The sequence below is a fragment of the Odontomachus brunneus genome, unplaced genomic scaffold (assembly GCF_010583005.1).
Source record: "Odontomachus brunneus isolate Ranch 3 - 2012 unplaced genomic scaffold, Obru_v1 Obru_scaffold_018, whole genome shotgun sequence".
Classification (NCBI taxonomy): domain Eukaryota; kingdom Metazoa; phylum Arthropoda; class Insecta; order Hymenoptera; family Formicidae; genus Odontomachus; species Odontomachus brunneus.
This window is the reverse complement of record NW_022639468.1, coordinates 620,683-647,786: the sequence shown is the minus strand read 5'-3', so window position 1 is coordinate 647,786 and position 27,104 is coordinate 620,683. Positions and strand designations below refer to the sequence as shown.

General features: G+C 43.5%; 3 protein-coding genes across 7 annotated transcripts in view; 2 read left to right on the top strand and 1 right to left on the bottom strand.

Annotated features, from left to right (window-relative positions):
- LOC116841747 (protein FAM151B) overlaps positions 1-8,760 on the top strand; it is a 30,225-nt gene extending 21,465 nt beyond the window's left edge. For 2 of the 3 annotated variants that reach the window (XM_032810071.1, XM_032810069.1), the window contains exons 2-5: positions 2,655-2,780; positions 5,830-6,071; positions 6,150-6,292; positions 7,421-8,760. In XM_032810071.1, coding sequence (XP_032665962.1) covers positions 2,663-2,780; positions 5,830-6,071; positions 6,150-6,292; positions 7,421-7,811 — 894 coding nt within the window. In that variant the 5' untranslated portion in view covers positions 2,655-2,662 and the 3' untranslated portion in view covers positions 7,812-8,760. Of the gene's footprint in view, positions 1-1,276; positions 1,429-2,654; positions 2,781-5,829; positions 6,072-6,149; positions 6,293-7,420 lie in introns of all 3 variants that reach the window. The other variant, XM_032810070.1, reaches the window with a different exon arrangement.
- LOC116841752 overlaps positions 1-27,104 on the bottom strand; it is a 440,348-nt gene that overhangs the window by 318,242 nt on the left and 95,002 nt on the right. The gene's annotated exons all lie outside the window — the stretch shown is intronic.
- Positions 18,060-27,104, top strand: part of LOC116841742 (midasin-like) — a 140,511-nt gene continuing 131,466 nt past the window's right edge. For both annotated transcript variants that reach the window (XM_032810062.1, XM_032810061.1), the window contains exon 1: positions 18,060-20,457. In XM_032810062.1, coding sequence (XP_032665953.1) covers positions 19,021-20,457 — 1,437 coding nt within the window. In that variant the 5' untranslated portion in view covers positions 18,060-19,020. The remainder of the gene's footprint in view (positions 20,458-27,104) is intronic.

Sequence of the window (27,104 nt, the reverse complement as noted above, 5' to 3'; positions counted from 1 at the left end):
TGTGTATATATATATATATATATAAAACTAAGCAACTAAGTGACTGAATTTTAGTAATAATATATAATAACAAAATATCAAAATTTTCAGATAAGAATAGTTATTAATCATAAGCCAGGCTGCAGCGGAAGCGCCCGCATGTAAAAGGCTATTATAGCAACTAAGTGACTGAATTTTAGTGATAATATATACAGTGTTCCACCTAATTTAAGTATCTTAAATATCTTGCTTATTTTTGATGATAGGAGGATGCCAAAAGGGGACATTATTCAATTCGAAGAGACGAAATACTGTAAAAAACAAGAAATTTTTCTCAAAGTCTTGATCTTGGCTATCATATCGCGATGATAAAAATATGTAGTCTCATATAAAAAATGACAATGACCTTAAAATCCTAAAAAATATGACCTTGAGAAAAATTTGTTGTTTTAAATAATGTCTTCCTTTGGCATCCTCCTATCACAAAAAATAAGCGAGATATTTAAGATACTCAAGTTAGGTGAGAGACACCCTGTATATTTATAATATATATATAGTTTTTTTGCTTACGCTCAAATTTACCGTTAGTTTTATCTTCTTCTAGAGTAGATAAACCTAGAGCGATATCCTAATTGGTTTTTCAGTTTAAAATCCGTCTCTGGCACGCAGAGTCCATTGTGTTTCTATGTCTATCGAAAATATTTACGAAAATTTGTGAAAGAGTAAAATGTCCTAATCGCTTCCTAACTTCCTCACTTCAAGCCCCGGATCGCTAGATATCTTATGTCGTATATTCGCTTTTTTCGCAAAGTCAAATTTTAGCTTTCGCGTTATGTAAATAATACATGCAACAATTTCGAAATATTGTCTACGTAGTTTTCTATCTCTACGAGAAGCAAAAGTGTGGAGGTCTCGAATACAGAAAATCCCATGTGCGTTTTGGTTTACTAAAACTCAGGACAATAATTGAAACGCGGTTGAACTATCGTCATATCTCTGCGAATTACAAACACCGGCTGTACAACCTGAATTGTATGCATTACTTTATCAATCTCATTTTCTTACAAATTTACTTTAATTCACAGTAACTTGTTTAATTTACCATTTTTATAATAATTGTTCTGTAATAATTCACATCACAATAAGTGTGGTCCAGCATTGCAAAACATATTATAAAAAAAACATTGTTTTGAAGTGATTTTTACTACAATATTTTCTTCATACTCACTGCATCGTGAGCTTTCTCTAAATTTTCCACCGAGATATGCACATAACGTACGAATATCAAAATTTTCAGACAGCGATAGTTATTAACCATAAGTCAGGCTGCAGCGGAAGCGCCCGCATGTAGAAGGCTGTTATTAGAGCTTAAAAAAAAAGTCGGCTCAGCATCTCTCCATTGGACAGCGCGAATCCGGGTTCACCTCGTGATCGCTGGACCGGAAACAGGTCAGTTGGAATCATCGGCGCGGCCGTTATCGATTCTTCGCGCAAGGAGAGGCTTTTCAAAAAAGTTTCCCAGAAAATAGACGCCGTGCGATAAATTCCAGGCAAGTTAACGAGCGCGGTAATTTAAGGTAGAGCTCGCGGTTCACGCAGGGAAAAGGTTCCCCACGAAGTTTTTGTTGCTCCAGTTGTGAACTGGTGGAGTAAAAGAACGAGGAACCAACGTCGCCTTCGGCTTACAAGCTGATTAACCGGAACTTTCTTATTAGAATCGATATCAGCGCGAGACACGCCCGCATCGCTAATCGTGTTCAGGGACATGCTGCCATTTCCTCTTCCGCGAATAAAAGAGAGGGAAGAGAGAGAGGGAGAAGGAGGGAGAGAGAGAGAGAGAGAGAGAGAGTTGTTAAAAAGAAACTTTGGGGTAACTCGATATTTGTTCACGGAAGATCTATTGCCATGATCAAATGTAATTTCAAACATCACAGCCGATTTTCTAACGGGTTTCGACCCGCAGTGTCATTCATAAAAAGACCAGATCTTCGACGAGAAGGGGGAGGGGCGGCAATCGCCCTTGCAATCTGCTCGAAGGGGTCATTCGTCGCGTGAAATTTGCTCGCCACATGGCCCGGGACTTGTGCCGGAAATGGTCTAGCCCACGGAGAAAGAGAGCCCTGCGCTGCGTCGTGGAACATTCCACAGCGCGATCCCTTTATTAATTCATTCCACCGTGTCCCCGAAGCGTCATACGCGCTCGCGTCACGCCGCTCAGTACATACGTGATTCATTTATATCGGTTGCCGGCGGTGCAAATCGACGGGAAAAAAAAGAAAATCATGCCGCCGTTGCGAGAAACTGTGTATCTACGGCGATGACCCTCGCGACGGTTCGCCGACCGCGATCGCAGCTGAAACGACCGAGTGGCAGCCGTTCGTAACGAGCGAGTGACAAATGAACGTGATTATCGATCGAACGGCGCACAATGGCAGGGCAACGAATATCTCGGTCGGCTCCGGGAGCAGCCGGCCGCGTCGCCGCCGCCGCCACCACGCCACGAGGAATTCACGGTCCGCTCAATCATGGAGCGAGCCCGTCGCGAATATTGGGTCAGGGGTCGCGGAGTCTCGAGAATACTGATGGGGAAGGTCAAGTCCGGGCGGACTCTCGCGCGCGAAACGCGAAAGGCCACGGTGCGGTACTACACAGCCTGGGTGTTTGCCGTGTTTCAGAAGCCGTCATGTGCAACGTCGTCTCACCGAAGAACTTCTTCCCCGAAGTCAAAGGCAATCTCACCAAGATCGTCTGGGCGCACGCCGTCAACAGCAAAGCGGAATTGGATAGGGCACTCTCGTCAAGTAAGTCGATCGTGCCGTAATTGACGTTCCCTTCGTTCTACGTTTATTGCACTCGAAATGAAGGAACGACGGACGACCTCTCTGCGGCGTTCCGATTAGCCTCGTGTGCTTAAATCTTACATCTAGCCGGTACTTATCGTCGGAAACGTCAGGCTCGAGCTTCGCTAGTGGTACACGCGGGCTTTAATACGCGCGACCGTGGATCCGCGTATTATTTGTAGACGAAGGGAAACTTGGGATTCTTTTATTATTAAAGTGAAGCGAGTTAAATTTCGAGTAGTTGGTGCGATCGAAAGTTGTACGTCTGTGCGAATTTATAGCCTTCGGGATATCTTTCGAATCAAGGTTTTAGACGTGTTTGCTACTTGTTAATTTTAGATTACCAATGTTAGTTATTTAGACCTATACTTGTGATATCTTGTAGCTGAATTTTCTATCTCTGAGAAAAAGATATGTCCAGAAATATTGACTTCATTATAGTAGTTCAAATTTGTCCGAGTCTGACAAACGCATATCGTACTGTATGTCCCAAAAATATGACTGTGAAGGTTTAAGGTAGGTTACAAAGAAAAACCCAATTAAGGGAGTTAATTGGGAAATTAATTGAGAGGAGGTTCCATATGAGAAATATAAGCGATGTTTGTAATTGGTATTATTTTATACATTCCCCTTATGTAACAAAAAATTATTAAAAATGTTAATCCCCCGCGCTGAATCTGTGAGATCTAAACGAATATTTGATCGCTCACCAACTTAAACAATCTTCCCATTAATTTCAAAATTGCGCAAATCTGTTTGCAGATCTTGTGATTTTATTGCTTTACTCCGTTTTATAGCTGAGTCTTTTCTATATCTCTGGAAAAAAAGAATGTGCCCAGAAATATCGATTTTCAAAAAAATTATATTTTGAAATTGCCTGGATCTGACAGATCTATTGTACTGTATGTTCCAAAAAAAATATAATTGTACACGGGAGTTTAAAAGGCAGACTACAAATGAGAAACCAAGTAAAGCAGCCTATTACACATGAACAATAACGGACTACTAGCATCGGTAATCTAAAGTTAAGAGTACACATTTTTATTCGCGTTGGCATTAACACCACTACGCCAATAAGTTTGCTAAGAGCACTTGCAAATGACAGTTGCGTAATAAGACACTCTAAATGATCCATTTTGACGAGTAAGAGTCCGTGTCGCGCGATACCTTACGTAAATGCAAAAGAAATATACAGATATGACGGATATATGTGACAAACGCTGTCGTTCCCTTTATCATATATATCCGTAAATGTGTCATATATACAGGGTGCCCCACAACTGAACATCCGTTAGGAGTAGGTAGGGAGTGCAATTTGGAATTGAAAATTTCTCTTCCATGTTTTAATCCGACAATTAGTTAATGAAATATTAATGAAATAAGTCTGCTAATCCCTCAGTGTCCCGAGTGAGCGCTCAGGGAAAAAACGGACAAGCAAGGCCCCTGAGGAACCCACAGCATCTTACGTCCCTGAGCGCTCACTCAGGGCGCTAAGGGATTTGCAGACTTAATTAATTAATATCTCATTAATTGTCGGAAAATATAAATTGGAAAATTGGAAGAGGAACTTTCAGTTCAAAATTTCACCCCCTACCTACCCCTGGGCGTTAGACCAGTTGTAGGACACCCTGTATACGTACATCGCAATAATACAAAAGTAATATTAGTTTTCCTCGAGTTACACGGTACTTTAAAACCATTTTGCTCGTGAACAGACAACAATCAACCTGTAAATATTTAACATTGCGATGTAAAGCCGTCGGAAAGCCCGGGCTATAGCCTCGGCGAAAACGTCGCGTTTCAGATGATACTTGAATCATTTGCAAGTTCGTGACTTTTATCGACCGTCAACGCATTACTAGTTAATGAACTTCATGACATTTCGTTACACGCGATGCGACGCGACGCAAGCCTTCAATGTCGGTGCTTTTGCGTTTGTCGCTTTCATGACTATCCTATATTATCCAGCTGTGTGGCGCGCCTTTGTGTGCAACCCGCATGATGACGTGTATTTTTACATCGGCGCGCTTTAAATAATGGTGGCGCGTCCTTGAAAAGTGCGCTTCCAGAAATATCGACAGCGCGGGAGAAAGCCTTATGGAGCGTCTGCTTCCCGAGACTTCTCTCACGCACTTCGCACAAAAGCCTGGTCGGTCCTACGTAAAATACGAGTTACATCGATTTGTTTCGCATTACCAGCCCGACACCCCGCCCTCCCCCCTCCCCAGCCCCTCTGATATACGTTACGCCGCGTATATCTCGATTCCGGCTGGATGCCGATTCCGAAGTTGGCTGGAAACTTTCTGTGAACTTCGCGCCCGGAAGATTTCCGACCTCTCTCGTATTTAAGTTTTCCACCTTTGTACGGTCGGGCTCTCGTAGATAAGTCATTTGTACGCAGTCACGTCCGATGCAGAGTTTTCGGAAAGTACACTCGCGCCTCTCTTGAATTTCAACGAGCTGCCAAGGTAGCGAGATGCCATCTTCGCCGTCACCGGAGCCGCTGTCGAAGGTCGAACTTCCGATCTCCGACCTTCAGTCACCGCATCTCGCGAGTGAACACGTTCGCGTCTATCAGCGACACCTCAAATAAATACCCCGCGATCCTTGCGTCGCAGGAATATTCATCTTCCCTCGCAATACCCCGCAAATCCCGCCGTTCAAAGCGCGCTGGTCGCTTTGATATCCGCGGGAAAAAAATGTCGCTGCTCTTTCAAGCCGCCGCGAACGTTTACGCGCACTTGCTCCTTCATACCGCGTCTCTTTCTTAAGCGACCTGGCGCTTGCAGCCTTCCGTTTATCAAAAGAGCCGGAATTTTCGGTCATTTGAACGTCAACTCCGGCGGATGTGTGGGTCCGGCGCAGTCTTCCAGGCGTGATCGATATTCCCTGCACGTGTATGCACATACCGGAACCCCCCCTCCGCCCAGCCGGTCGTCTCAACCACAGTCGCCTCACACGTACACACCGACACACGGATCCAGCGGACAACCGACTTTCCTTTTTAAAGACGACATCATGATGCTGGAGGCCGACGTCGTGCTGGGCAAGCTTAACGAAACCGACAACAGCAGCATCGCTGAGATCCCGATAATGGCGCATCCACCAGAGAACCTGAGCGATCTGTCGCTCGAGGACTTCCTCAACACCACCATCCACAAAACTGGCATCAAAAAGGGAATCAAGCTGGACTTCAAGACCATTCAGGCGTTCGAGAAGAGCAAACCGATTCTCACCAAGCTACGAGAGAACGTGCGTATATATAAACGCTACTTAAGAATATTGAAGCGTAAAGTAAGCAGAAAGAATATAAAATGTTCGTTTATCCAGTTCAAGTTCCCGGTCTTCATCAACGCGGATATCCTACCCGGACCGGTGAACGCCACGGCTACTCCGGTTAACGCGAAAGATTTCCTCAAAGGCGCCGTGGAAACCATTCCAGAATGCACTCTCTCCGTTGGCTGGACGACCAGGTAAATATTGAACAGCGCGGTAGCGGGTTCTAATGTACAACCTTGCAATTAATTAACCGTATAGGCAAAGAAATATATACGATGACCATGGCACGACCTCTTATAAAAAAGAAGTGGTTATAAATATAAAATCCCTGAAGAGGTGGTCAACTTGACGATCCAATGAACGTCGATATTACAGGAAAACACGATGTCTCAAGAACCAATAAACCAAAAGAAACAATAAGATATATGATTAAAGACGGTTGAGAAAAATCACATATACGGCTTTATATATACTTGGCCATTGTAACTACAGTTACATGTACGATTTTCGAGCTTATGCTTGTAAATATAAAATTATAATACGTACAATCAGGTGAGCAAATAGTTCAATAGAAGAGATATTTTTTTAATGATCTTCAAGAAATATATTCTGTTATTGGATAAGTTGTGAAACTTATATTTAGCGGAATTCTCTTATACATGACCTTAAGAAGATTCTTCTAAAAGAAAAATATCTCAAGTACAGTTAAAACAAGTTAAAGCAAGTTAAAATGTCTTAAGTAAATATATTCCTCTTGACTCACATAAAAGAAAAAAAGAATACGTGATAAATAATATCTAGTAATATCTACAAATATAAGTATCTAGAGTTATCTAGAAATAAGCAAATAATATCTAGTAGAGTTTCGATTAATAGTTCACTTCGTTAAAAGGGGAATATTCTTTTGGTAAAAAAGCTTTTCGTTTAGAATGTAGGATTATAGGAAATAGCACTTTGCAAATAGAGTTCTTCTTTTTTTAATGTTTTTTGAGTGAATATTTTTCTTTTGATTTTAAGAGGATGAATTTTTACAAAGTAAGAAACATTATTTTAAAATCTTTAATAACATGTTAAGAGGATTCCGCTAATAATGAAATAATATTTTTCTGAATGCTAGTTACAATAGCCAAGCCGAGTGTCTATAAAACACCTATAAATATCCGTGAAAGTTTAGTCGAGTCGTTCGACGGCTACATAAATGTATGAGTAATGTTCTTTGTTATTGAATGTGTTTACATGTTGTTTATCCGACAAAGAGTTTTGGTTAATTCATATCTCCGGTCCGAGAAACACTGAAACTGAAATGTGCGTCAATATTTCAGGTACGGAAAGGAGTACAACATCATCGAGGGTCGATACACACCGGAGCAGATAAAAAATATGACAGACACGCTGGCAGAGAACCAGATCAAACAGTCGGTAACTTATCCTATACGAGCCGGTCTCGCGGCGAACGATATCGAGACCGTGAAGGCATTGCTAAACAACACCTCATCCGACAACGTGACATTGACCATCTGGTCGTCGGAGGGCGACCACGTCGACGCCGCGCAGCTTTCGAAGCTGATCAAGGACGTGGGCGTCGAAAAGATCTACTTGGACGTGCCTGAAGACCTAAAGAAGAAACTCGACTTCTCGAGCGCGTCCACACTGGTCTCCGCGGCGATATTGATAGCGGGCATGATGTTAGCACTATTTTCTATTAATATGTGAAGTTGAAACGCGGATGTTAAAACGGACGTAAAGTCGCGGCGGGATTCGGGAAGAGGGTTCCGACCTTTCGATCTTTTGACTCTCGAGTCTCAAATAACGGAAGCACGAACGAAGGACGACGAGGTCCGATAAAGATCGCGCTTCGTGAATATCATTCTGACGCCATTGGCGATCGGGTCGTCGTCCCGTTCGTCGACTTCGCGGACGTACGTCTTCGAGATATCTAACTCGTCGCAGCGAGTGCAATTTCCATCGCGAGATCTTCCTATCCAGATAAAAGAAAAGAAAGAAAAGGAAAGCAGGCATATTCACCGATTTGTACTTAAAATGATTATTAGAAAACATTCGTTCTACGAAAATTCAACATTTTTCTCTTTTGATAGGCCCGAAAACGGCAATGTGTTAATCGTGATTTACCAGGAACACTCGCGTATAGACAGACGCGTCCCGCGTCAGTCGTGTGTCGAGAGCATTACTTTAATACTGACAGAAAATTGTCACACGCTGTACCAATCATTTATCAAGGTCGATACGTTTCTTAATTTCGTATTGTATTTATAAGTGGGACAAAGTCCTGACCGCGATATGATCGTTACACGGAGACCAACGTCGTGCATCTGAAATACCCTTTACCTCACTTTTGCCAGGCGAAGCCAACGAACAACGGCGAGAAGAACGCGTTTCATGTAACTTTGTATCAAACTGTACGTGCATCGAGCTTGCCGCGCGCATTCATCATGTTTAATGTCCCGTCTTAATGTTCACTATATGCCGTACCTTGTGCCTGCACATTCAACATATCCCCGGTCTAGGTGCAGCAGAAAATGGTATTAGTCTCTATGTAAACTACGTATCCAAGCCAAAGGATTATATAAATGCAGTATACGGTGCAAGTGCACTGCGTTTGATAATGAGTCAATAAAATAATACACAAAATTGCCGAAAAGTACTCACGCTTTATGAGTTACTCATCCCGAGCATCATCCGGGGCGATTTTCGATCTCGAGAGAAATTTGAGATTGCGATCTCGAAATAGAAACACGATACCCATATAGTATTAGCGTAACAAAGTAGCCGGCGCTGCTAATTTAGTGGGACGCTTGAGGCCACTACTGTCGCGCGTAATCACCCGCGAAAATGAAATGCAAATCCCCGACACGTATAGCCGTCCGCGACTCAGGTGCAACCTGATTCCGTCGAGGGGAGCAACCGTATTATATTGTGCACCGTATTCTCGATTGTGCCGATTGCCTACTTTTTATCATCAGTGGCTGTAGACTTAGGCGTAAGACACTATATATCATCGTGAAAGATCCGGGATAACAACGTCTTATAACAACGTCGTTCCATGTAATTGCGTCTATTAACACGTCGAGTGCCACGTTGAATTCATGGTGTGTTATGCTAACGATGTTTTATTGCACCCAGTAGATCCGAATTCTTGATGCGTTATGTTAATGATACCTTATCGCTTCTATAAGATATTCTTATATACATATTTAATAGAAATAGTAAAATAGTGATAATTAATAAAATAGTGGAATCATACCTGCACAGAAAGAAATATCATTTTGCTGCTAAGAAAAACGATTATTCAAGTCTGCTTTCCTTTTTTTTTTTTTTTTTTTTAATAATAGTTATCTTCAACAAAAGATATTTTTTTTTATAATAGTCTTAAAATATACTTATGACAAATTTTTGAAAAGCTCATATACTAAAAAGAAAAATTTATTCTCTTTACAAGAATATTATAAAACTTTATCGAGAAAAAGATTAGTTCGACTTTATGTAGTACACAAATCGAATTTTTATTTCAATATTCTTGATTTATAATATTCTTGAAAATACTAAGCTTACTAAGATTCAGAATATATTTGGAATAAATTTAATGTTTATGAAGAGCTTATGATAAGTTTGCGGATGTATAAGATGCTTCAAAAAGATGTTAACACTTGTGTGAAAACAACTTTTTTCCATGTAAGTATTGATGTTCTTTTGAAACATACAAACATATAAAATTATAAAATACTTGAACAAGCATCATTTACTTTAATGTAGTATATATTCTCCTGCCATATCATCCAAATATAACTGTCACCTGTAAACGGGTGACGCAGCCCCTGCGGAAATTCGTGTCATCCAGATGTGAATGACGTGGCACTCAACGTGTTTATCATACCGCCGTGAAACTTCCGCGAAGTTATAAAAATTATTACGAGAACCCACGTATTTCTAAAGCTACTGCGATTAGCGGCTGCGGGTCTTTCCGGTAATCAAGAAGGGCTGAAGCAGTTGGAGGGCTAAAAGGTTCTCATGAGCGTATGTTTACATTATGATTTAATGCAGAGGGTGCGAGCCGGATAAAGAATCACCTTGTTTGCCTTCTACCGTTTGTTTTCTAGTTATCTCCGGGATGGCGGAGGGAGACACTTCCGCGCCAAGCTCTTCCCGTTACCCGCTAGAGAATGTTAATGACTGTACATTCCCGTCGAACAGATCATTGTAAAACGATATAACACGCCCACGCGATTTTTATCGAGCGTATATTTTTATCGGACAATATCTCAAAGAGACCAACGAACGTCCTTCGTTACAACGACCGGGTAAAGATACCGCCGCAGCCGTTAAAGCGGAAACAGATTGCCCCGGCCGGAACGTGAAGCGTCACCAAGTGACAGGCGGCACTTTCTCGCTCGGTGGACACCGCTGGTGCATCAAGGTGAAGCTGGTGAAAGAGGAGGATCAGGAGAGTACCGTGGGAGGTGTCGCTGATCGAGCGCGCGCGATGTCAAAGGTCGCGCGGCGAAGTACCAGCGGCCTTGGGATACAAAAGAAGTTATTCCGGTTATCACAATCGGACCCCGACACATGTTCTTTGTCGTGCCTCGCGTTGGCACTCAGCAGGTGCACCGTGCAAAATGGGATTCTCTACGTGTGCGAGCGGCGATCATCAGACGAAAATGTATCTCGCAGATTGCGGCCGACGGGCGGCATTTTTTTTTGGGAGCCGGGCGTCTTTCCCGACGAGCATCCTCTCTTTCTTCGTTCGTCTGCTCCTTCTCGAGTGTTTTTAACGCATTGGGCGTGATTTACTTCTACGTGTGTATCTCTGACAGAAATAAAGATAGATAGATAGATAAAGGTGTGTTTATTGTCGCTCTAGGGCAACCCTCTAAAAACATTATTACAAGAAAGAAGAAAAGTATTTTATGACACAAAAAGAAAGAAAAAGAAACAAGAGAGAAAGAGAGAATTTTCGCGGTGTATTACTTAACATTCTCCCAAGAGTCTATTTTTCATTCGTATTTACAGATATCACAATTATTTGAATATGTTGCATGTCGCTGGTGCACCAAGAAAAAAATAAATTCAAACTTTCTAGTCGTACTTTGTACACATACTTAAAAGACGCGAAAGCAGTGGGCTATCGCAGACGGAATGTGATACGAAATGGCAAAGTGACCCAAAAGCTTAATCTCTCCGATAACCCGACTGAACTTGGTCGAAAGATCTGAGAAATCAGAAGAGGCGTGCGTAAACGTGCAATATATCGATGAGGAAAAGCTGCACGAAATGATGTGTTGCTTGAAATTACTCGCGAGAGGTATCGACGTGCCGGGAACGATATCAGTTTTTATATCGTTAAAAGAGAGTTCGCCGTGACTCACAACCGATTTCCTACACAAACACATACAGTTACACATTCCATAATTCGTAATATTATAAATTATCGACCACGCGCCCGTGCTAACGCATGGAAGCTTTCATATTCAAATTAGCCGATGGGAAATTGATGTGTTTCATCGTGACGGTTTAGCAAAATCCATGTGAGCACTTACACGCGTCGCACAGTCACGGCTGATAGGCTCTCCTTTTATAATGAGAGAAATATGATTAATAATATCTCGTTAAGTGTGTCTGTGATTTCAGTAGAGTTTATAAATAGAAGTACGACTTCTCCTCGATGAGAATGCTCGTATATTATAATCGCTTTCGAATATCCTCCAAGAGACGACACACAGATTCTAACGCGTCCCTCGCAAAGCGACTTTTGTCGGGATCAGTGTGCCGTTGCTCTTTCAAGCTCGATCACATTACACCTTTAATAAATAAGGACAGTATTCACGGTCGATTATTGGAGAAAAAATCTACGCGCACGACAGCACCGCACGAGGAATGAGATATCGTCGGCACAAGCGAGCGTCACGGATCTTTGAGCTGGTGACTTATGAAAACTACGTACTCACATGCATATTCTGAACAAGCCCACACATTTTGTAAGTAGAACAAATCGTTGCCGCGCACGCATCCGTCCCTTGGCACGAAAGTCGCGCTTAAATCTGCGTGACTAATCTTGTTTCGTGTTCACGAAAATCTTGATGAGACTACGCGCAACCACATGTTCCGTCTCTCTCTGTTCTTTTTCGTTCCTTCTTGATCTCAAACATCCCTTATGGTACAAGTTACGGGATAAAAGTTTAGTAACCTGTACTGAGAGAAAAAAATAGTTAGAATAACTATAACCTCACTATATTTTATAGTTCGTTTTGGCCTCAAACATATATTTCATCTAAACATAAAGATATAGTAGAATGAACACAGATTTATAGTCATCATCTTATTATTCTATATATATGGTAAAGCACCTTTTGGGAATATAGTTACATGTACTTATATTTGCCAGATATTCCAATTATATTGACTATATAAGATAGTTAATTTCTCTTACCATTCAATATTTGCTACCTTACTATATTTTTTATTTCAAATAATTATAATTCTTGGTAAAAATTTTACACGGATCAGTTAAATTATGCTTATATCGTAAATATTACAAATATTATGGTAACATTTACTATAAAAATTATATTCCTAACTATAATCTTTTTACTATGCCATTATAGTTCCAAATATCATATTATTAAATATCAAATATTTTTCTCTTAATGTGCATTCAATCTGTTTTCGGCACTGTTGCGTGAATTTGGTCAAATATTAAGGTGGATGAGGATTTATTTATTACTAGCTTATTTATCTATTTATTTCCTTTCCAAAACAGTCGAAAATAGGTCGTATATCGACTACTGGACGTTTTACGCCGGAATTACCAAACGAAACGGTCGTAAGCGCACGCACACTCATTCCGAGTGCTCGTGTGCGACGCGAAGATGTCTCGCGACAGCCGCATTTACGGCAAAGTAAACGACGCAAAGGCCAGCATTATTAAACGGATGAGGCGTAAACGGTTATTTAACCGATCACCCACGGCGAGGCTGCGCAACGCGCTGATCGCGCGCACGTCTCAAATGGCACGCGTGAGAGGATCTTAAAAACGGGGACTCATTCACACCGCGGCCATTATTTAACCGGGCGTTCCTCTCACCTGGTGTCTCACCTCATTTATCTGGCAGCGCGCGATCACACGCGTTCCATGCACGGCGCTCAAATTCCGCGTCGCGCGAGGGCGCGATTTAATCGTCATTTTACGTCGGCGTTAACGAGCACCCAGTGTTTGTTCGCGCGGCGCGAATCCTGACAAATGGATACAAATTAACGCGCGCGCGAGCACCGACGAAGCGTGAAAGCGAAATAATTAGAGAAATCCCGGCGATGCGCCGATGCACTACGTAAACCGAGCCCGGCTGAGCTGTGACCGGATAAATTCCACCTGGTGGAATCAATTCTCTCGCCTTCGGGTCGTGGCCGTTGCGCAACGCGTCGCACTCGACATTTAGGAAAATAAGCCCGCACGTGAAATATTTTAATGACCACGCGACGACGTGAGAGTACACGAGGAGACGTAAGAATATTGATCCTCTCGCGTCGGCCGTTTCGTAAGATAATAATCCATGCATGGAAAGTGCACATTCTGATTTTCGTCGCCGCGGCGCGCCGTGTAACGACGGTATATCCTGCGCGGTAGAAAACTCTGAGGAGCGGCCGTTGGCTTTCACCGGCCCCCCTCGCGAAGCAAATCGTTAATCAATCGCGCACACACGTGTTCGTGTCAGCTCGCGAATGCTTTTCTGTCTGTCGGTAGAAAAATTGCGAACCAAGTATTGTAATAAAAAGTTAAGAGAAGATATATCAGGAGCACACGCGAGGTAGCTGAATCAGAAATCGAAACTGGGGTCATTTGTTCGCACGCGCGACTACTCCATCGACTAAGTTACCCGCATCACTCTCTTTCCTTTAATGATCTTATTTATCAAGATGATAGAATGGCGAGAATACGTCTCACAGGATCAAGACTACAATGTAGATTTCAAGATTACGTCTACGAATTTTTTATCTATTTATCTACGTGATATACATACTCATTTTTGTAAACAAATTATGTGAAGTATTGCAAATTATATTAAAATATAATTTGCAAAAAAGTAATACAATTATAAGACAGTTGCTCTATCTGTTTTGCGTAATAATAATAAATGAAATATATTTAAAAGAGATAAATTGCATGAAATTTTCATTGTATTATGTAACAAAGTGGTAGACTTAACTTTTTGTATGTAGATAACAATTTGACCGGATAATTTTATGGATTCTCTAACTTGTATTTAAAAAAACATCATTTATAAGTTTATTTCTAGAGATTAAATAAAAATATAAATTCTTCTTACAGATTGTATTTACAAAACATCATTTTTGAAGAAAATTTCACTGAAGATTTCTTTAGTATATGTAACGTAAACTACAGATTTCAGTAGAATTTTCCTCAAAATTAATGTTTTTATAAAAAAGAAACAGTATGATTGGACTATCCAGTCAAAAATGAAACAGTAGCTAATTTACTAGAAGCTAATTATGTCCAAGTGGATCATAATCAGCTTCCAGCAAATTACGCGATCGCTTTATTTTGGACTGGACACATACAAATCTAGTTGAACTAATCTGATTGATGTGCGGGCCAACCAAATTGTTTTTCCAAACATGTTGGAAAGTACCTTCCGAATTGTTGGAAAGTACTTTCATTAATTCTTGAGAAAGCCATACGCTCTTCAAACAACATCCATAAATTACTCATTGTCTACAAAGATGACATCTCATGCATAGTTTACGTTGTCTACACGTAGACGTAGAATATAATAATTTCTGTGTAAAACGCATGACAGGATCTTACAGTACGAAAACAGTGCGAGGGTAACGGCGAAAGCGCGTCACTCGATATCGCCCGGCTTCCTGCCGTACCGGGTAAGGTTATCCGGATGCCGGCGACGTTCCTTCGCGACAGATCGCACGTCACGTCGATCGATCAGATCGAAAGGAATCAGATCGGGTACGGACACGACGCGATGTTGTGGTACCGTGTTTATTTATCATCGTAAGCACCGCGGTCAGCTTAAAGGGGCGACAAAAAGCGCCCACCGACCTCCGTACGCAACGAAAAACCAGTCCTCGTTGTACCGGTTGCGAGATCGGCATCGACGATCGTTTCTTCCTCTTTCTCGCGTTCTCTCTCGGCTTCCACCTTGATCTCTCATTCTCTCTCTCTCTCTCCCTTTCTCTCTATCTCCTTCCCGTGTCTCGATTGCACTTCCCCTCCACCTCTTTCCACCCTCTTTTCGGTCGGATTTCGCGGCGTCGTGGTCTACTCCGTGCCTCTCTGAATGGCGACGCGAAAGTGAATGGGACGAAAAGGCCAAGCCGACTGTCGTTCGACCCGGACGATCGTAAAATCGAGAGACGCCGAGCCGCGGGGTGTGACAGAAATGTACGTTCCGCATGTTATGTCGTGGGCGCGGGCAAAGATTGGGGGAGGCGAACAGTCGCCCGTGAGGGATTAAAATCGGAACGCTCTTCTTGGCGTCGCTCGCATGATATCGCTTTCGGCTAAAAGCACCGGTGACAGTGCGATAGTCGTGTGCAAAAAGAGAAGTTTCGCGTGAAAAAACGCAAGATGAACGGTGGCCCGATAGGGCGCTCAACATCGGTCATCCATTAAGTCTAAACGTGGCTATATATCGTGCGAGACGTATCGCTATTTCTTGATGCTTATATTAGTATCCTCTTGGAAATGTGCATATTTCAATATTCAAAGCTCCGTGTGAAAATAATGATTTGCATTTGAATCGATATATTTTCACTGAAATGTTATACTTGCAATTGATGCTTCAGCTATAAGTACAGCGCTTTAGATACGCTTTAAGAGAGCACTTGAAGAGATGCACTTTAAGAGAAACGGCTCCAATTAATTCGCAATTCAAGAATTCGCTCAAAATGATTATAGACTCGAGATACATTCTCTCTATATACGATTCTCCCTTTCTCATTTGGCACATTTGCCACTACCGTCGATGCACACAATGTATTCGTACTATGAAGTTATCATGATTCATCTCAGCGAGGAATTTCGTATCTCTAACGAATAATGAATCAGTGCTTTTATTTGCTGAGCGAAACTTTGTTAAGCGAGACTCCCGAGAGGATAAACATCGCTCTTATCTAAATTTGCTTCAAGACCAGTCGCGATTAAGATACACACAGGTAAAGAGCAACGCGCATATGTGCTGGCATATACCACTTGGTGCGATATTAAATCAATTTAATGCCTTTTATCGCGACGCAAGAGCCAATCCCTACGAAAGTCTAATGCGGATAATGTCGTGTCTATTCGAAATAAATTGAAAACCGGTTTCGACGGACGCGGCGTAACGGACCACGAAATCTCGCCAGATCGATCTGCACCTCCAATTCCAATTTTTCTTCAGCTTTCTAATCAACGCTCCATAAAGTATCGCCGGCGGAGCAATGATCCCTGAGTGGAAAAAAATACACCCGGCTTACGCCATTTATACGCGCGCGCTCGTATGTACTGTGACGCGTGACCACACCTGTGCTCACACAGTTCCCCAACCTCGCCTTGGCGGCGTATGATGATGCCGAACATCATTTCCCTTCTTGGCTACCATATTTTACCAACTCGTTAAGTATGAGTCACGATAAACGAAGTAATTATGTAAACATCACATGTTCCGCTCACTCACAGTCCAAAAATAAGATTTGACGGTAAAACTCCTGTTTAGGGAGCCTCTCTTAGATGGTCTTTATCTTGGTATATATTATAGAACTCACTCTCCTGAATAACATTCAAGAGGTTTTAGCCGTCGCTCATTATTTATTAAAAAGTTATTAGCAAAAGAAGTTGTATGAATGTAACGCAATTTTTCGAGACAGGATATTAATATGGAAATGGAAATTCGGTGCGCTAATAAGAGTCGCTTCTGCGCCGAGATGTAAATAGATAACTCATTGAAATAGAGAACTCAGTTTTTTGTCATTTCTTAAATTGTGTTTCAAGAAATAAATATGTTGCCTTATACGATATCGTTTATTCTATATAAGTATGTAAAGTATGACTGATCTGAGTACAGTATTAACATAAATAAAAGATTAATTGCAAAGAAATTGTTTTATAAGAAGAAGATAATTCTTCATCGTGGCTATATGGCGGTCGCTTAAAGACTGGCCCCCGCACCCCCTCCCCAAAAAAATTAACCTATCTCTAACCTAACCTATCTATTGAAATCTATTGAAGTACCTCTATTTGTATTCCAAAGTTGTTTTTAGATTAGGTTTTTAGATTAGGGTTAGTTTTTCGGGGAGGGGGTGCGAGAAGAGGGACGGAGTCTCTCCCCCGCGCATGACCTGTTTACCATATTTCAATGTATATTATATGTAAAAATTTTATTTGATTGACTTTTTTGTTAATAACTTTTTAATAAATAATGAGCGACAATTAAAACTTCTTGAATATTATTCAGGAGAGTGTTCTTGATAATATATGTAACAGACAAGGTTATCTGAAGGTGGTCCCCTAAACAGGAGTTTTACCTCGTGTACTCTAGAAGAAGATAAAACTACCGGTAAATCTGATCGTGTGCAAAATTAACTGAGATTGACTTAGCCCTAACGCTACTCTTCTCTCGCCTACCCCGTCGCAAAAAAAACAACCCTAGCAAGCCGTCGGAAGTGACGATTTTTGAGGAGTCCATCACGTACGGATAGCATCTCCGGCGGAGATGCGGCCCATCGCGCGTCTATTGTTTCATGGTGCATCATCGCGGGGTCCGTGAAACACCGTGCGCGTTTCTTGCGGAGGTAAAGGCGAAGGACGAAGGGGCGAAGGAGGCAACTGGCGGCGGAGGAGAACTCCATCCGGCGCGACGTGAGGGACGGTGGGGGCGAATATCGCCCGCACGCATGCGCGATGCGTTCCGCGATCTCTTAGGCCGCCGGCTGCTCCGGCTAGCCTCAGTCGCCCGCGACATTCTGTCCGCGATACGATTCGGTGTGAACGTGTCGTGTGCCCTCCTCGTGCCCCTGTCTAGGTCGCCCGCGCCGGTCATCAGTGAACGTATCGATCGTCGTGGATCGCGCGAGCAAGAGCCACCCCCTGGAGGACCGGTGGTGCACGGAGGTGTCGCACTCGTCGTGCGACAGGACCGCGTGACAGGATCGGATAGTCCGCGGATCTCTGTCTGAAATATCATCTTGCGAAATACGATCGATCTCATGACGACCGGTCACCGTTCGCTACGAAAGAAGTCATCGAACCGTCGCAGAGAACGAGCCGATTCAGCGTAACGCCGGTGACGAAGCTGTCACCAAAGGCAGAGGGTGGACCTCCACTTGAGAGCAGCGGCAATTTTCGGAGTGCAGAGTAGCGCGACGGGACGGATCGATAACGCGACGGTAATATCCCGAGTAGTCCCTTCACCTTCGGTGACGTTCAGGTGGTTCAGCGATTAGTGACGAGGTGAGTCGCGGCGCGCTCCCACGTCGCCGAATATACTGGAGCCGCGCCAAAAAGAGTCGCGGACGGTTGCTGCGTTTCAGGTTCCGCGGTGGTCACCACGTGGTCGTCACGGCCTGACCGCGACTTCGCCGCGGGTAAATTTAGAGGAACGAGCTCGCGCGCGCGAGATTGACGGTTGCCGAATCGAGTCGCCCGCTCATTGATCCAGCGAACGAGGAGTTCGCCGTCAGGTTCGCCGCCGGAGGGACACGGCGCGTCCCCCGCCTCGATCGTGGAATGATCGGCGTGGAGTCGATCGTCGCGAGTTCTGCTACCGGCCGACTCGATGTGCCGCTAAAGGAATCGTCATCCGCGAGGCATCGAGAGCCGAACAGGTGCGAGCGCGCGAAAGCCGCAGTCACGTGGCCCAAGATGATGTAAGGTGTCTGAGCACGGAGTTGCGGTGACGAGATGACGCGCGACAGGAGGCTACTGCTACTGCTGGGCCTGCTGATGGCTTACGGCCTTTTCGTGGTCGAGTGCCATCAGCATAAGGACGCGACGACGGAGGCGAGACATCGGCATAGGCACAGGCACGAGTCCTCGAATCGGAGGAGTCATCATGACCTCGACAGGAGATCCTGGCAGGAGGTCGATTACGAGTACGATGGAGACGCTGAGAAAGATTCGACGGATGAGGATGATTATGAGACACCATCGCACTACGATTACCTTAAATCGTACCAGCAACAGAGAAGTTATCATGGTTGGATGTTCGAGCCACGTTATCCAGGCAGGTACTACGGCGGAGGCTATCACGGGAGTGATTGGTACGATGAGGACAGCGACAGGCGCAAGACTCTGTCGCGACACAAAGCGAAGAATCGCCGACACCCACCCAATAGGAACCATCACGGGCGTGCTTATTCGCGCAATCACGACACGTCGGATTATGACGACGACACGAGGGAGGATTTCGATTACAGGAGGTTGCATAGATACGTAAAGAACAGAGTAGCCGATAGGCTGCTTCATTCCGAATGGCGAAAAAACGCCAGACGACACTCTTCTCCGAAGAAGGACTGGAGAAGCAAGATGTCCGGGCGTCTCGACGCGTGGAGGCACTACTTGAAGGATCGCACCGTCGATCGTGACAAGGAGTCCAGATGGAATACAGAGTATTGGAAGACAAAATCGAACTCGTCGGAACACAAATTCCATTCGTTCGAAGACGAAAGTAAGTCGGCAGAGGACGAAGACTACAAGGACCACGGCGGACTCGAGGAGAGCGACAAAGACGAAGAGGAGGAGGAGGATGACATTTGGAAAATCCTCGACGACAAGGACGAAGACGACGAAGACGACGACGACGAGGTGGAGGAATTGGACAACGACTTCTACAAGAGCAAGTCGAAGTCAGCCTTAACTTACGACGACATCATCAGGAGACTTACGTCCGACGATCCGACCACGGCGAGGACCACCGTCAAGAGGGATTACCGAAACATCGAAGACAGACACGCGAAACGCGAAGGCTACAGGCTACACTTCAAGCACGAGCCGAGAAACGTGTCCAGGGTGCTGGGCCCCTTCACGTTCGCCAACAAACCGATCATCAACAGACCGCACGCCGGCATCGCGGTGAGCTCGAGCGTCAAATCCGCTGTCTCAGACGAGCCTAAGTCCCCGAAGAACGCGCTCGCCGTGGCGGCCAAGCGCAACGACTGGCAGCAGGAAAGGAGGACCGCAGTCAAGATCGACGGAACGACACACAGTACGCGTACTAAGAGCAAGAGGGGCGATCTGGATAACGACGGGTACCTGTACGGGCCGGATAACGAGAAGGAGGACGATCTTGTCACAGATGAGGAGGAAGACTCAGACATGCAGGCGGACGTTACCGATACCGTGAGTAACGATTGATATGCAATTGAAGAGTCCTTTCTCGCTTCGTTACTATCGACATGATCGTTTTCCTCAATCGTGTTCTCTCCCTTTCTCTTTCTCTTTCTTCCTCCCTCCCTCCCTCCCTCCCTCCCTTTCTCTCTCTTTCTCTCTCTTCCCTCATTTGTTTTCCAAAACGCGTAAAACTGCGAATCCCGCGACATTCTTCGATACTTGCGACACGTGCGTAGGTGTTCGCAATCACGATAACAACATGTGGCAAACTGCAACGATCATATGAAACCGCTGGCGATCTCTCTCTTTCCCTTTTGCTCTTTCGCTCACTCGACGACGATTGAGAAATCGCATTAATCGAAGCGATACGGTAAATTGTATCATTTGTAGGAGGTTAGCTAGGAAAGGACTGGTTAAATATTCGAAATATTTGCATGACTCTGCTCAAACCTACATAACCAAGGTTGTCATAATACATGTATAACGTTACTTTCCATTATTTTCGACACAGTAATTTGTATTCATTGATTTTTGATAAAAAAACAAAAGCACCTACAAGTTACATAATTTGCTCTTATTTTTCTCGAGTTTGTCGCAAATTTTCCAAATTTCAAGATTCTAATTCTATTTAATTTATTTTTTTATTTAAAGATACAGGGAGAAAAAAACTGCTGTTGAATCAACAAAATCAGTAGTTGTATAATTGGTAATAAGTCTTCGCATTGAAACAAATATATCATACAATTTAACTATTCGAGTATTAATTTTAATAATATTGCTATTTTAAGCCACAAAAACAAAAAGACGCAAGCCAAAGGAAACGAGTGAAATAAAGTCTGGCCACTTAATACGCAGAATCTGTATTTGGTTTCTAAAGAGTTTCCTTGATAATTACAAACCGTTACGCGCTTTCAAAAAATCTCAAAACGAGGCAAACGCAAGCCCGAATTTTTCTATTTCGGCTCTTATGCTGTGATCGCTCGGATTCCTTGGCGTTTTTTTCATTGTCCGCGTCTTTTAACTCGTTATATCCAGGCAGTTAACATCACACATGTAAACAAATAGGTTAGCCGTCCGTCGTTCGACGTCTCTCCAATCAATAGTTGGAGTCGTTGTTTATATATTTATTTTCCCTAATTTGTTCGCGACTATTCGACTGTGTATCTCTTTGTGATTTCTAACGGCTCGCCCGTCAACGCTTACACTATTGAATCATGAAAATTTATTCCAACAACGGCGCGCGCTGTTGACCAATTCTATTGATTCAACAGTACTTTTTTCCGTGTATAATCTTCTAATGATGCAAGATCGCTGTTGCATCGATTAAATGCGCGCATCTAGTCATGCGTTTGTCAGATCTATGCAATATCTCACAACTGTATAGTCACGGGAGCACAGCCCATCGAGTTATTCGTGGATTGACGCTCTGTTTGCCTGAGAGTGAGACGAAAGTTATCGCGTAATCAATAATTATTTTAAACTCGGTGCCCAAGCAAACAAACATGAAAACTGTTTGCCACATACACAGCAGCCAGACGTTCTAGCTCAGTGCTATGATATCTTGATTCTGCCGTTGACGTCCAATGACTAAAATACGCTTCGATTCATCTCCCTGCCTCTCTATCTTATTGAGGATCTTTTATGTCAAGATGGAGAGGGAGGATGCGATTCGTTGAGTCGAGTATCGTTGCATCAATACATCCAGATATCGCGACAGATCAGCGGCTACACGTTGAAACGAACAGGCGGATGCAATTGGGCTTCTGAGAACCCGCGGTGCGCGACGACGCGGTACTGTTGCTCGATGCAGTCGAAAGTCGTAAAGTCAGTTACCGGCGAGCTCTCTCTCGCGCATCGGCCTTGCCGACGGAGATTAAGATCGCCGGCAGACTTGACTTCGCGGTCGCACACGTGAGCTCGTCTATCGATGCCTTCCTTCCACCTTGGTGCGGCTCCATTTGCATGGGCACCTGGAGAAGCCACGCGATATACCCACAGTGGCGATGCGCGAAAGACCTGGCCCGTAACTGTACCCCGGGGAACCCTTGCGTATTTCTCGCCAATTCTGACCAATAGATAGCCAATAGATATCTAACCGTGCCTTCTTCCCGAGAGTAAGGGCGCGAAATCATACGGTCTCGATCGTGATTCGAGCGCGAGATGCTCGCGATCTCGCCACTGACTTATTATTATCATCGCGTTACTATCGCGACGATTGCAGGGAATCTTCGTTATTCAACGCGATTGGCCTTCTCACTCGGGTGAGATCGGCGGTGTAAATTGCGGGGGTGTGATGATGTATCTTCAGCTTCCCCCAATAATTTGTTTTGACAGTAAACATACTTCCGAGGATCGCCCCGAAATACGAAATTATATAGCGCTACTTGTCATTTGTCATTATTTCATTTATATTATCATTTCTATATTATTTTCTATATTTATTCTATTAGGTGGTAAACTTAGTTCCTGCGGCTCACAGTTAGATGACGTTAGTTGTAGGTGTAATTTATTTTGACATCTGAAACTGGCTGCATTTTAGAGGTTAGACATTTGTCAATAAAATTCAGTGCGAAGAGATTCATTTAAGCGAGCAGTGCTATTTTTTCTTTTGATTAAATATGGAACGTGATAAGTTGTTTTTTCGACATGTGCTGCTTCATTACTTTGACTTGAAAAAAACTGCAGCTGCAGCTCATAAATTGCTTTTCGAAGCTTATGGCAATTATGCTCCATCGGAAAGAACATGCCAAGTATGGTTTCAGCGATTTAAGAGTGGTGATTTTGATGTCAATGATAAAGAACGCTCAGGCCAACCGAAAAAGTTTGAAGACACCGATTTGCAGGCATTATTGGACGAAAACTCTACTCAAACGCTCCAAGAATTGTCTGCAGCATTAAATGTTACTCCGATGGCTGTTTCCAAACGTCTACATGCAATGGGAAAAATTCAAAAGGAGGGAAAATGGGTACCACACGAATTAACCGCAAATGCCATTGCGAATCGCTTAAACATCTCTATTTCTCTGCTCGCCAGGCAGAAAAAGAAGAGTTTTTTGTGGCGCATAGTGACTGGCGATGAAAAATGGATATACTTCGATAATCCTAAACGAAGAAAATCATGGGTAGACCCTGGCCAACCATCGACATCCACACCAAAGAGAAATATTCATGGCCACAAAGCAATGCTTTGCATTTGGTGGGATATGCACGGCGTCGTTTATTATGAGCTACTCAGACCGAACGAAAGTATCACGAGGGATCGATATCAATCACAATTAAACCGTCTGAATGCAGCATTGTTGGAAAAAAGGCCAGCAGTAGCCAGCAATCGACGTAAAGTCATGCTTTTGCACGACAACGCTCGACCATACGTTGCCAAAGCCGTCAAAGAAACACTGATGCAGCTCAAGTGGGAAGTTCTTCCGCACCCAGCGTATTCACCAGACCTAGCTCCCTCGGACTATTACTTGTTCCGGTCGATGCAGCACGGCTTGGTGGATATACACTTTAGAAATTACGAGGATGTGCGAAAATGGATCGACGAATGGATTGCATCAAGAGACCAATCGTTCTATCGTCACGGAATCTACGCGTTGCCCGAAAGATGGGAAAAATGTATAGCTAGCGAGGGAAAATACTTTGACTAATGTATTTTTTGCTTTTGATGTCGAAATAAATGAGTTTTTTAAACAAGAAAACCGCAGGAACTAAGTTTACCACCTAATATATAGTATATATATCTCTTTTTGTTTTCATTATTTTGTCTGTCCATTTGTGACGTCGTGTGTATACTAAAAGATATATTCTCACAGATAAAGATTATTAATATTATAATAATAATATAAATATAATAATAATAAATTATATTATTATTATAATAATATATAATTTACCATTTATTGAAAGTCGCGGACGTAGGTGAGGAGCTATTTCCGAACACTTGTGTCCGTATTAGTATTGTGTCTGCGCTCTTCGTGTTCACCGCAAAACTAATTTTACCGAGATCGAAGTCGCAGCTCGGTCTCGTTTAATTACGTCGCCCGCGGACGCGTAGCGAGGATTGGGAGTCGCGATCGCTTTTATACTCGTACATCGGCCAGAGCCGATCGACGTGATAGCGTGTCAGGTTTAGCTGTGATCCACGTAATACGCGGGATACGCGGCAGATCGACCGTGATTGCCCGTTCCGCACTGCCGAACTCGAGATTAACTTTCGCGGGACGCGCAGAACCGAATGGCACCGCTACGCGCCTTGGAACATCGCTGCGAACCTTGACAATCGTCGCGTCGCGTCGCGCATTCCAACACTTTCCACTTTCAACTGCCGTACAACGACGGCCACTACTTTCATCGAAAATTGTTCTGTTCTGCGTGTCATCTCGCTGAATTTGTCGGGCATCCGTCGAGCACGTTGTGTTACCCGCACAAACACAACCTGTCCGTCGATCCTTCTCCCACTTGCTCGTCATAAAAAGATAAAACCGTAATCACCGCGACGGCGTGTGTTTTTATTACACTTAGGGTCGACTCCGGAGAGTAAATGATGCTTAGACCTCAACTGATTAATCAGCGACGGATTTAGCTGACAATTTCACGCTCGGGGAGCCGGTTAATGAAGTTTTCTGTGAATTAGACTCTCCTACCACAGAATGCCGGTTATTCTTATCGGCGCACGTTGCCAAGCTCGTCCCGCTGCTCTTCAAGATTGTCTGAGTACTTTGCTTCCGAGAACTGTGTGTGTTAGACGTGCTCTATCGTGGATGCTCGCGGTGTTATTAACGGCCGGCGTATCTCGCATCCGTCGCGACGTCGGTGGTTATACTCTCACCTACGGGGCTCAGGATTAGACTGACCTTGGCAATGCGGATCGCGGCGAGCCGCGAAGCGTTTTATTCGCGTCAAAACACCCCCGAGAGCTGACGTTCGTAGGACCGACCTCGGAAATCGCCGCCCGCTAGGCGCCGCTCGTCTGCGCCAGACTTCAGTAAGTCTTATCGCCGGCGGAAGGTCGGCGCAACAGTCGAGGAATTTATTTATGGAACGTCGAGTGTCGAGAGAGAAAACGCTCGCGAACAGTTTGGCAAATGGCCCGATCATTACATCGACAGGCCAGGAGGACGCGCGGCGCGCTTCTTCTAACGCCTGCATCCACCCCCGACGATGGGAATCGGCTGCACTTCGTCAAGAGTTGTGCGGTTCTCCCGGTCGAAAATGAAGTCGTCGTGTAGCTCGCAGGAAGCTGATTATGGCACGCTTGGACTCTTCTTGAACGCTCCAAGTATGCCGTAATCAGCAAGCTAGCGATCGCTTCATTTTCGATTTCCCATATCGAATCAAATGGAATTTTAACTTTTAGTTCACGTAATCAGTAGCCTATGGGAGCCAGCTAAATATTAGTGCTTTAAAACTGTACTGTTAATACTGCGGGAGGATAACAGTGTTTGAGTATGTAACAATGCACGATCTGGACTTGAGTGGTGAATCAACTTTTCAACTATGACCTAATTATTCTTTAATCCCAATTATTAATATGAGAACTTCACTAGCACTTTTTAATTATCTCATTTTATGTTAATTAATTCCTTTCAAAACCTAACAAGTAAAGCGACTCTAATATATCTTGCTCACCCTTCCTCATTATGTGCCCACTCTTGCTCATCAGCGGGAAATATGACTTTCTACACTGAGAGAAAAATGTATGATATTTGGAACTATAATGGCATAGTAAGAAGATTATAGTTAGGAATATCTTTTTTATAGTAAATGTCACCATAATGTTTGTAATATTTACAATATAAGCATAGTATAACTGACTCATGTAAAACTTTTACCAAGAATTATAATTATTTTAAATAAAAAACATAGTAAGGTAGCAAATATTAAATGGTAAGAGAAATTAACTATTTTATATAGTCAATACAATTGGAATATTTGGAAAATATGGGTACATGTAACTATATTCCCAAAGCGTGCTTTACTATACATATAGAATAATAAGATGGTGACTATAAATGTGTGTTCATTCTGCTATATCTTCGTGTTTAGATGAACTATAAATATATGTTTGAAGCCAAAACGAACTATAAAATATAGTGAGATTATAGTTATTCCAACTATTTTTTTCTCTCAGTGTAAAATCGCCACAATATGCGAGGTTTGTACCTATATTCCCGCAATTTGAAATTTTCGAGTAGTTCAAACAATAAGAATTCGAATCAGATGGAGTCTTACCTGATCCGTCTTAATTCGACCAGTTTGCACACCTCTAAAGCCTGTATCAGATTAGGGATTGGAGATTGCGGATTGGTTAGATTTCGACGAATCAACAGATTTGGCCTGCTTTGTTCTAATTGATCAAGTTCCAATCTTTAATCAGCAATCTTCAGTTTCCAGTCCATAGTCTGATATGGACACAAGACGGGCACAATTCGCGAAATCTGCTCGCGGGGGAAGCTCGATGAGCCGGGGAAAACGAGGAGCCTCCTCCGTGCCGAGAGCCCTACGGAGTCGAACGAGAACGCGGTGTATGCACCTTAATTTCGCGGCGGCTCGCAGCGACGACGGTGAGCAAAACGACGACGCACGTCCGCGGCGGCTGTCGTCGCAATCGTGCTTTGCCTTTTTTGCGCCAATTTACAAAGGTAAACCCGCCACGT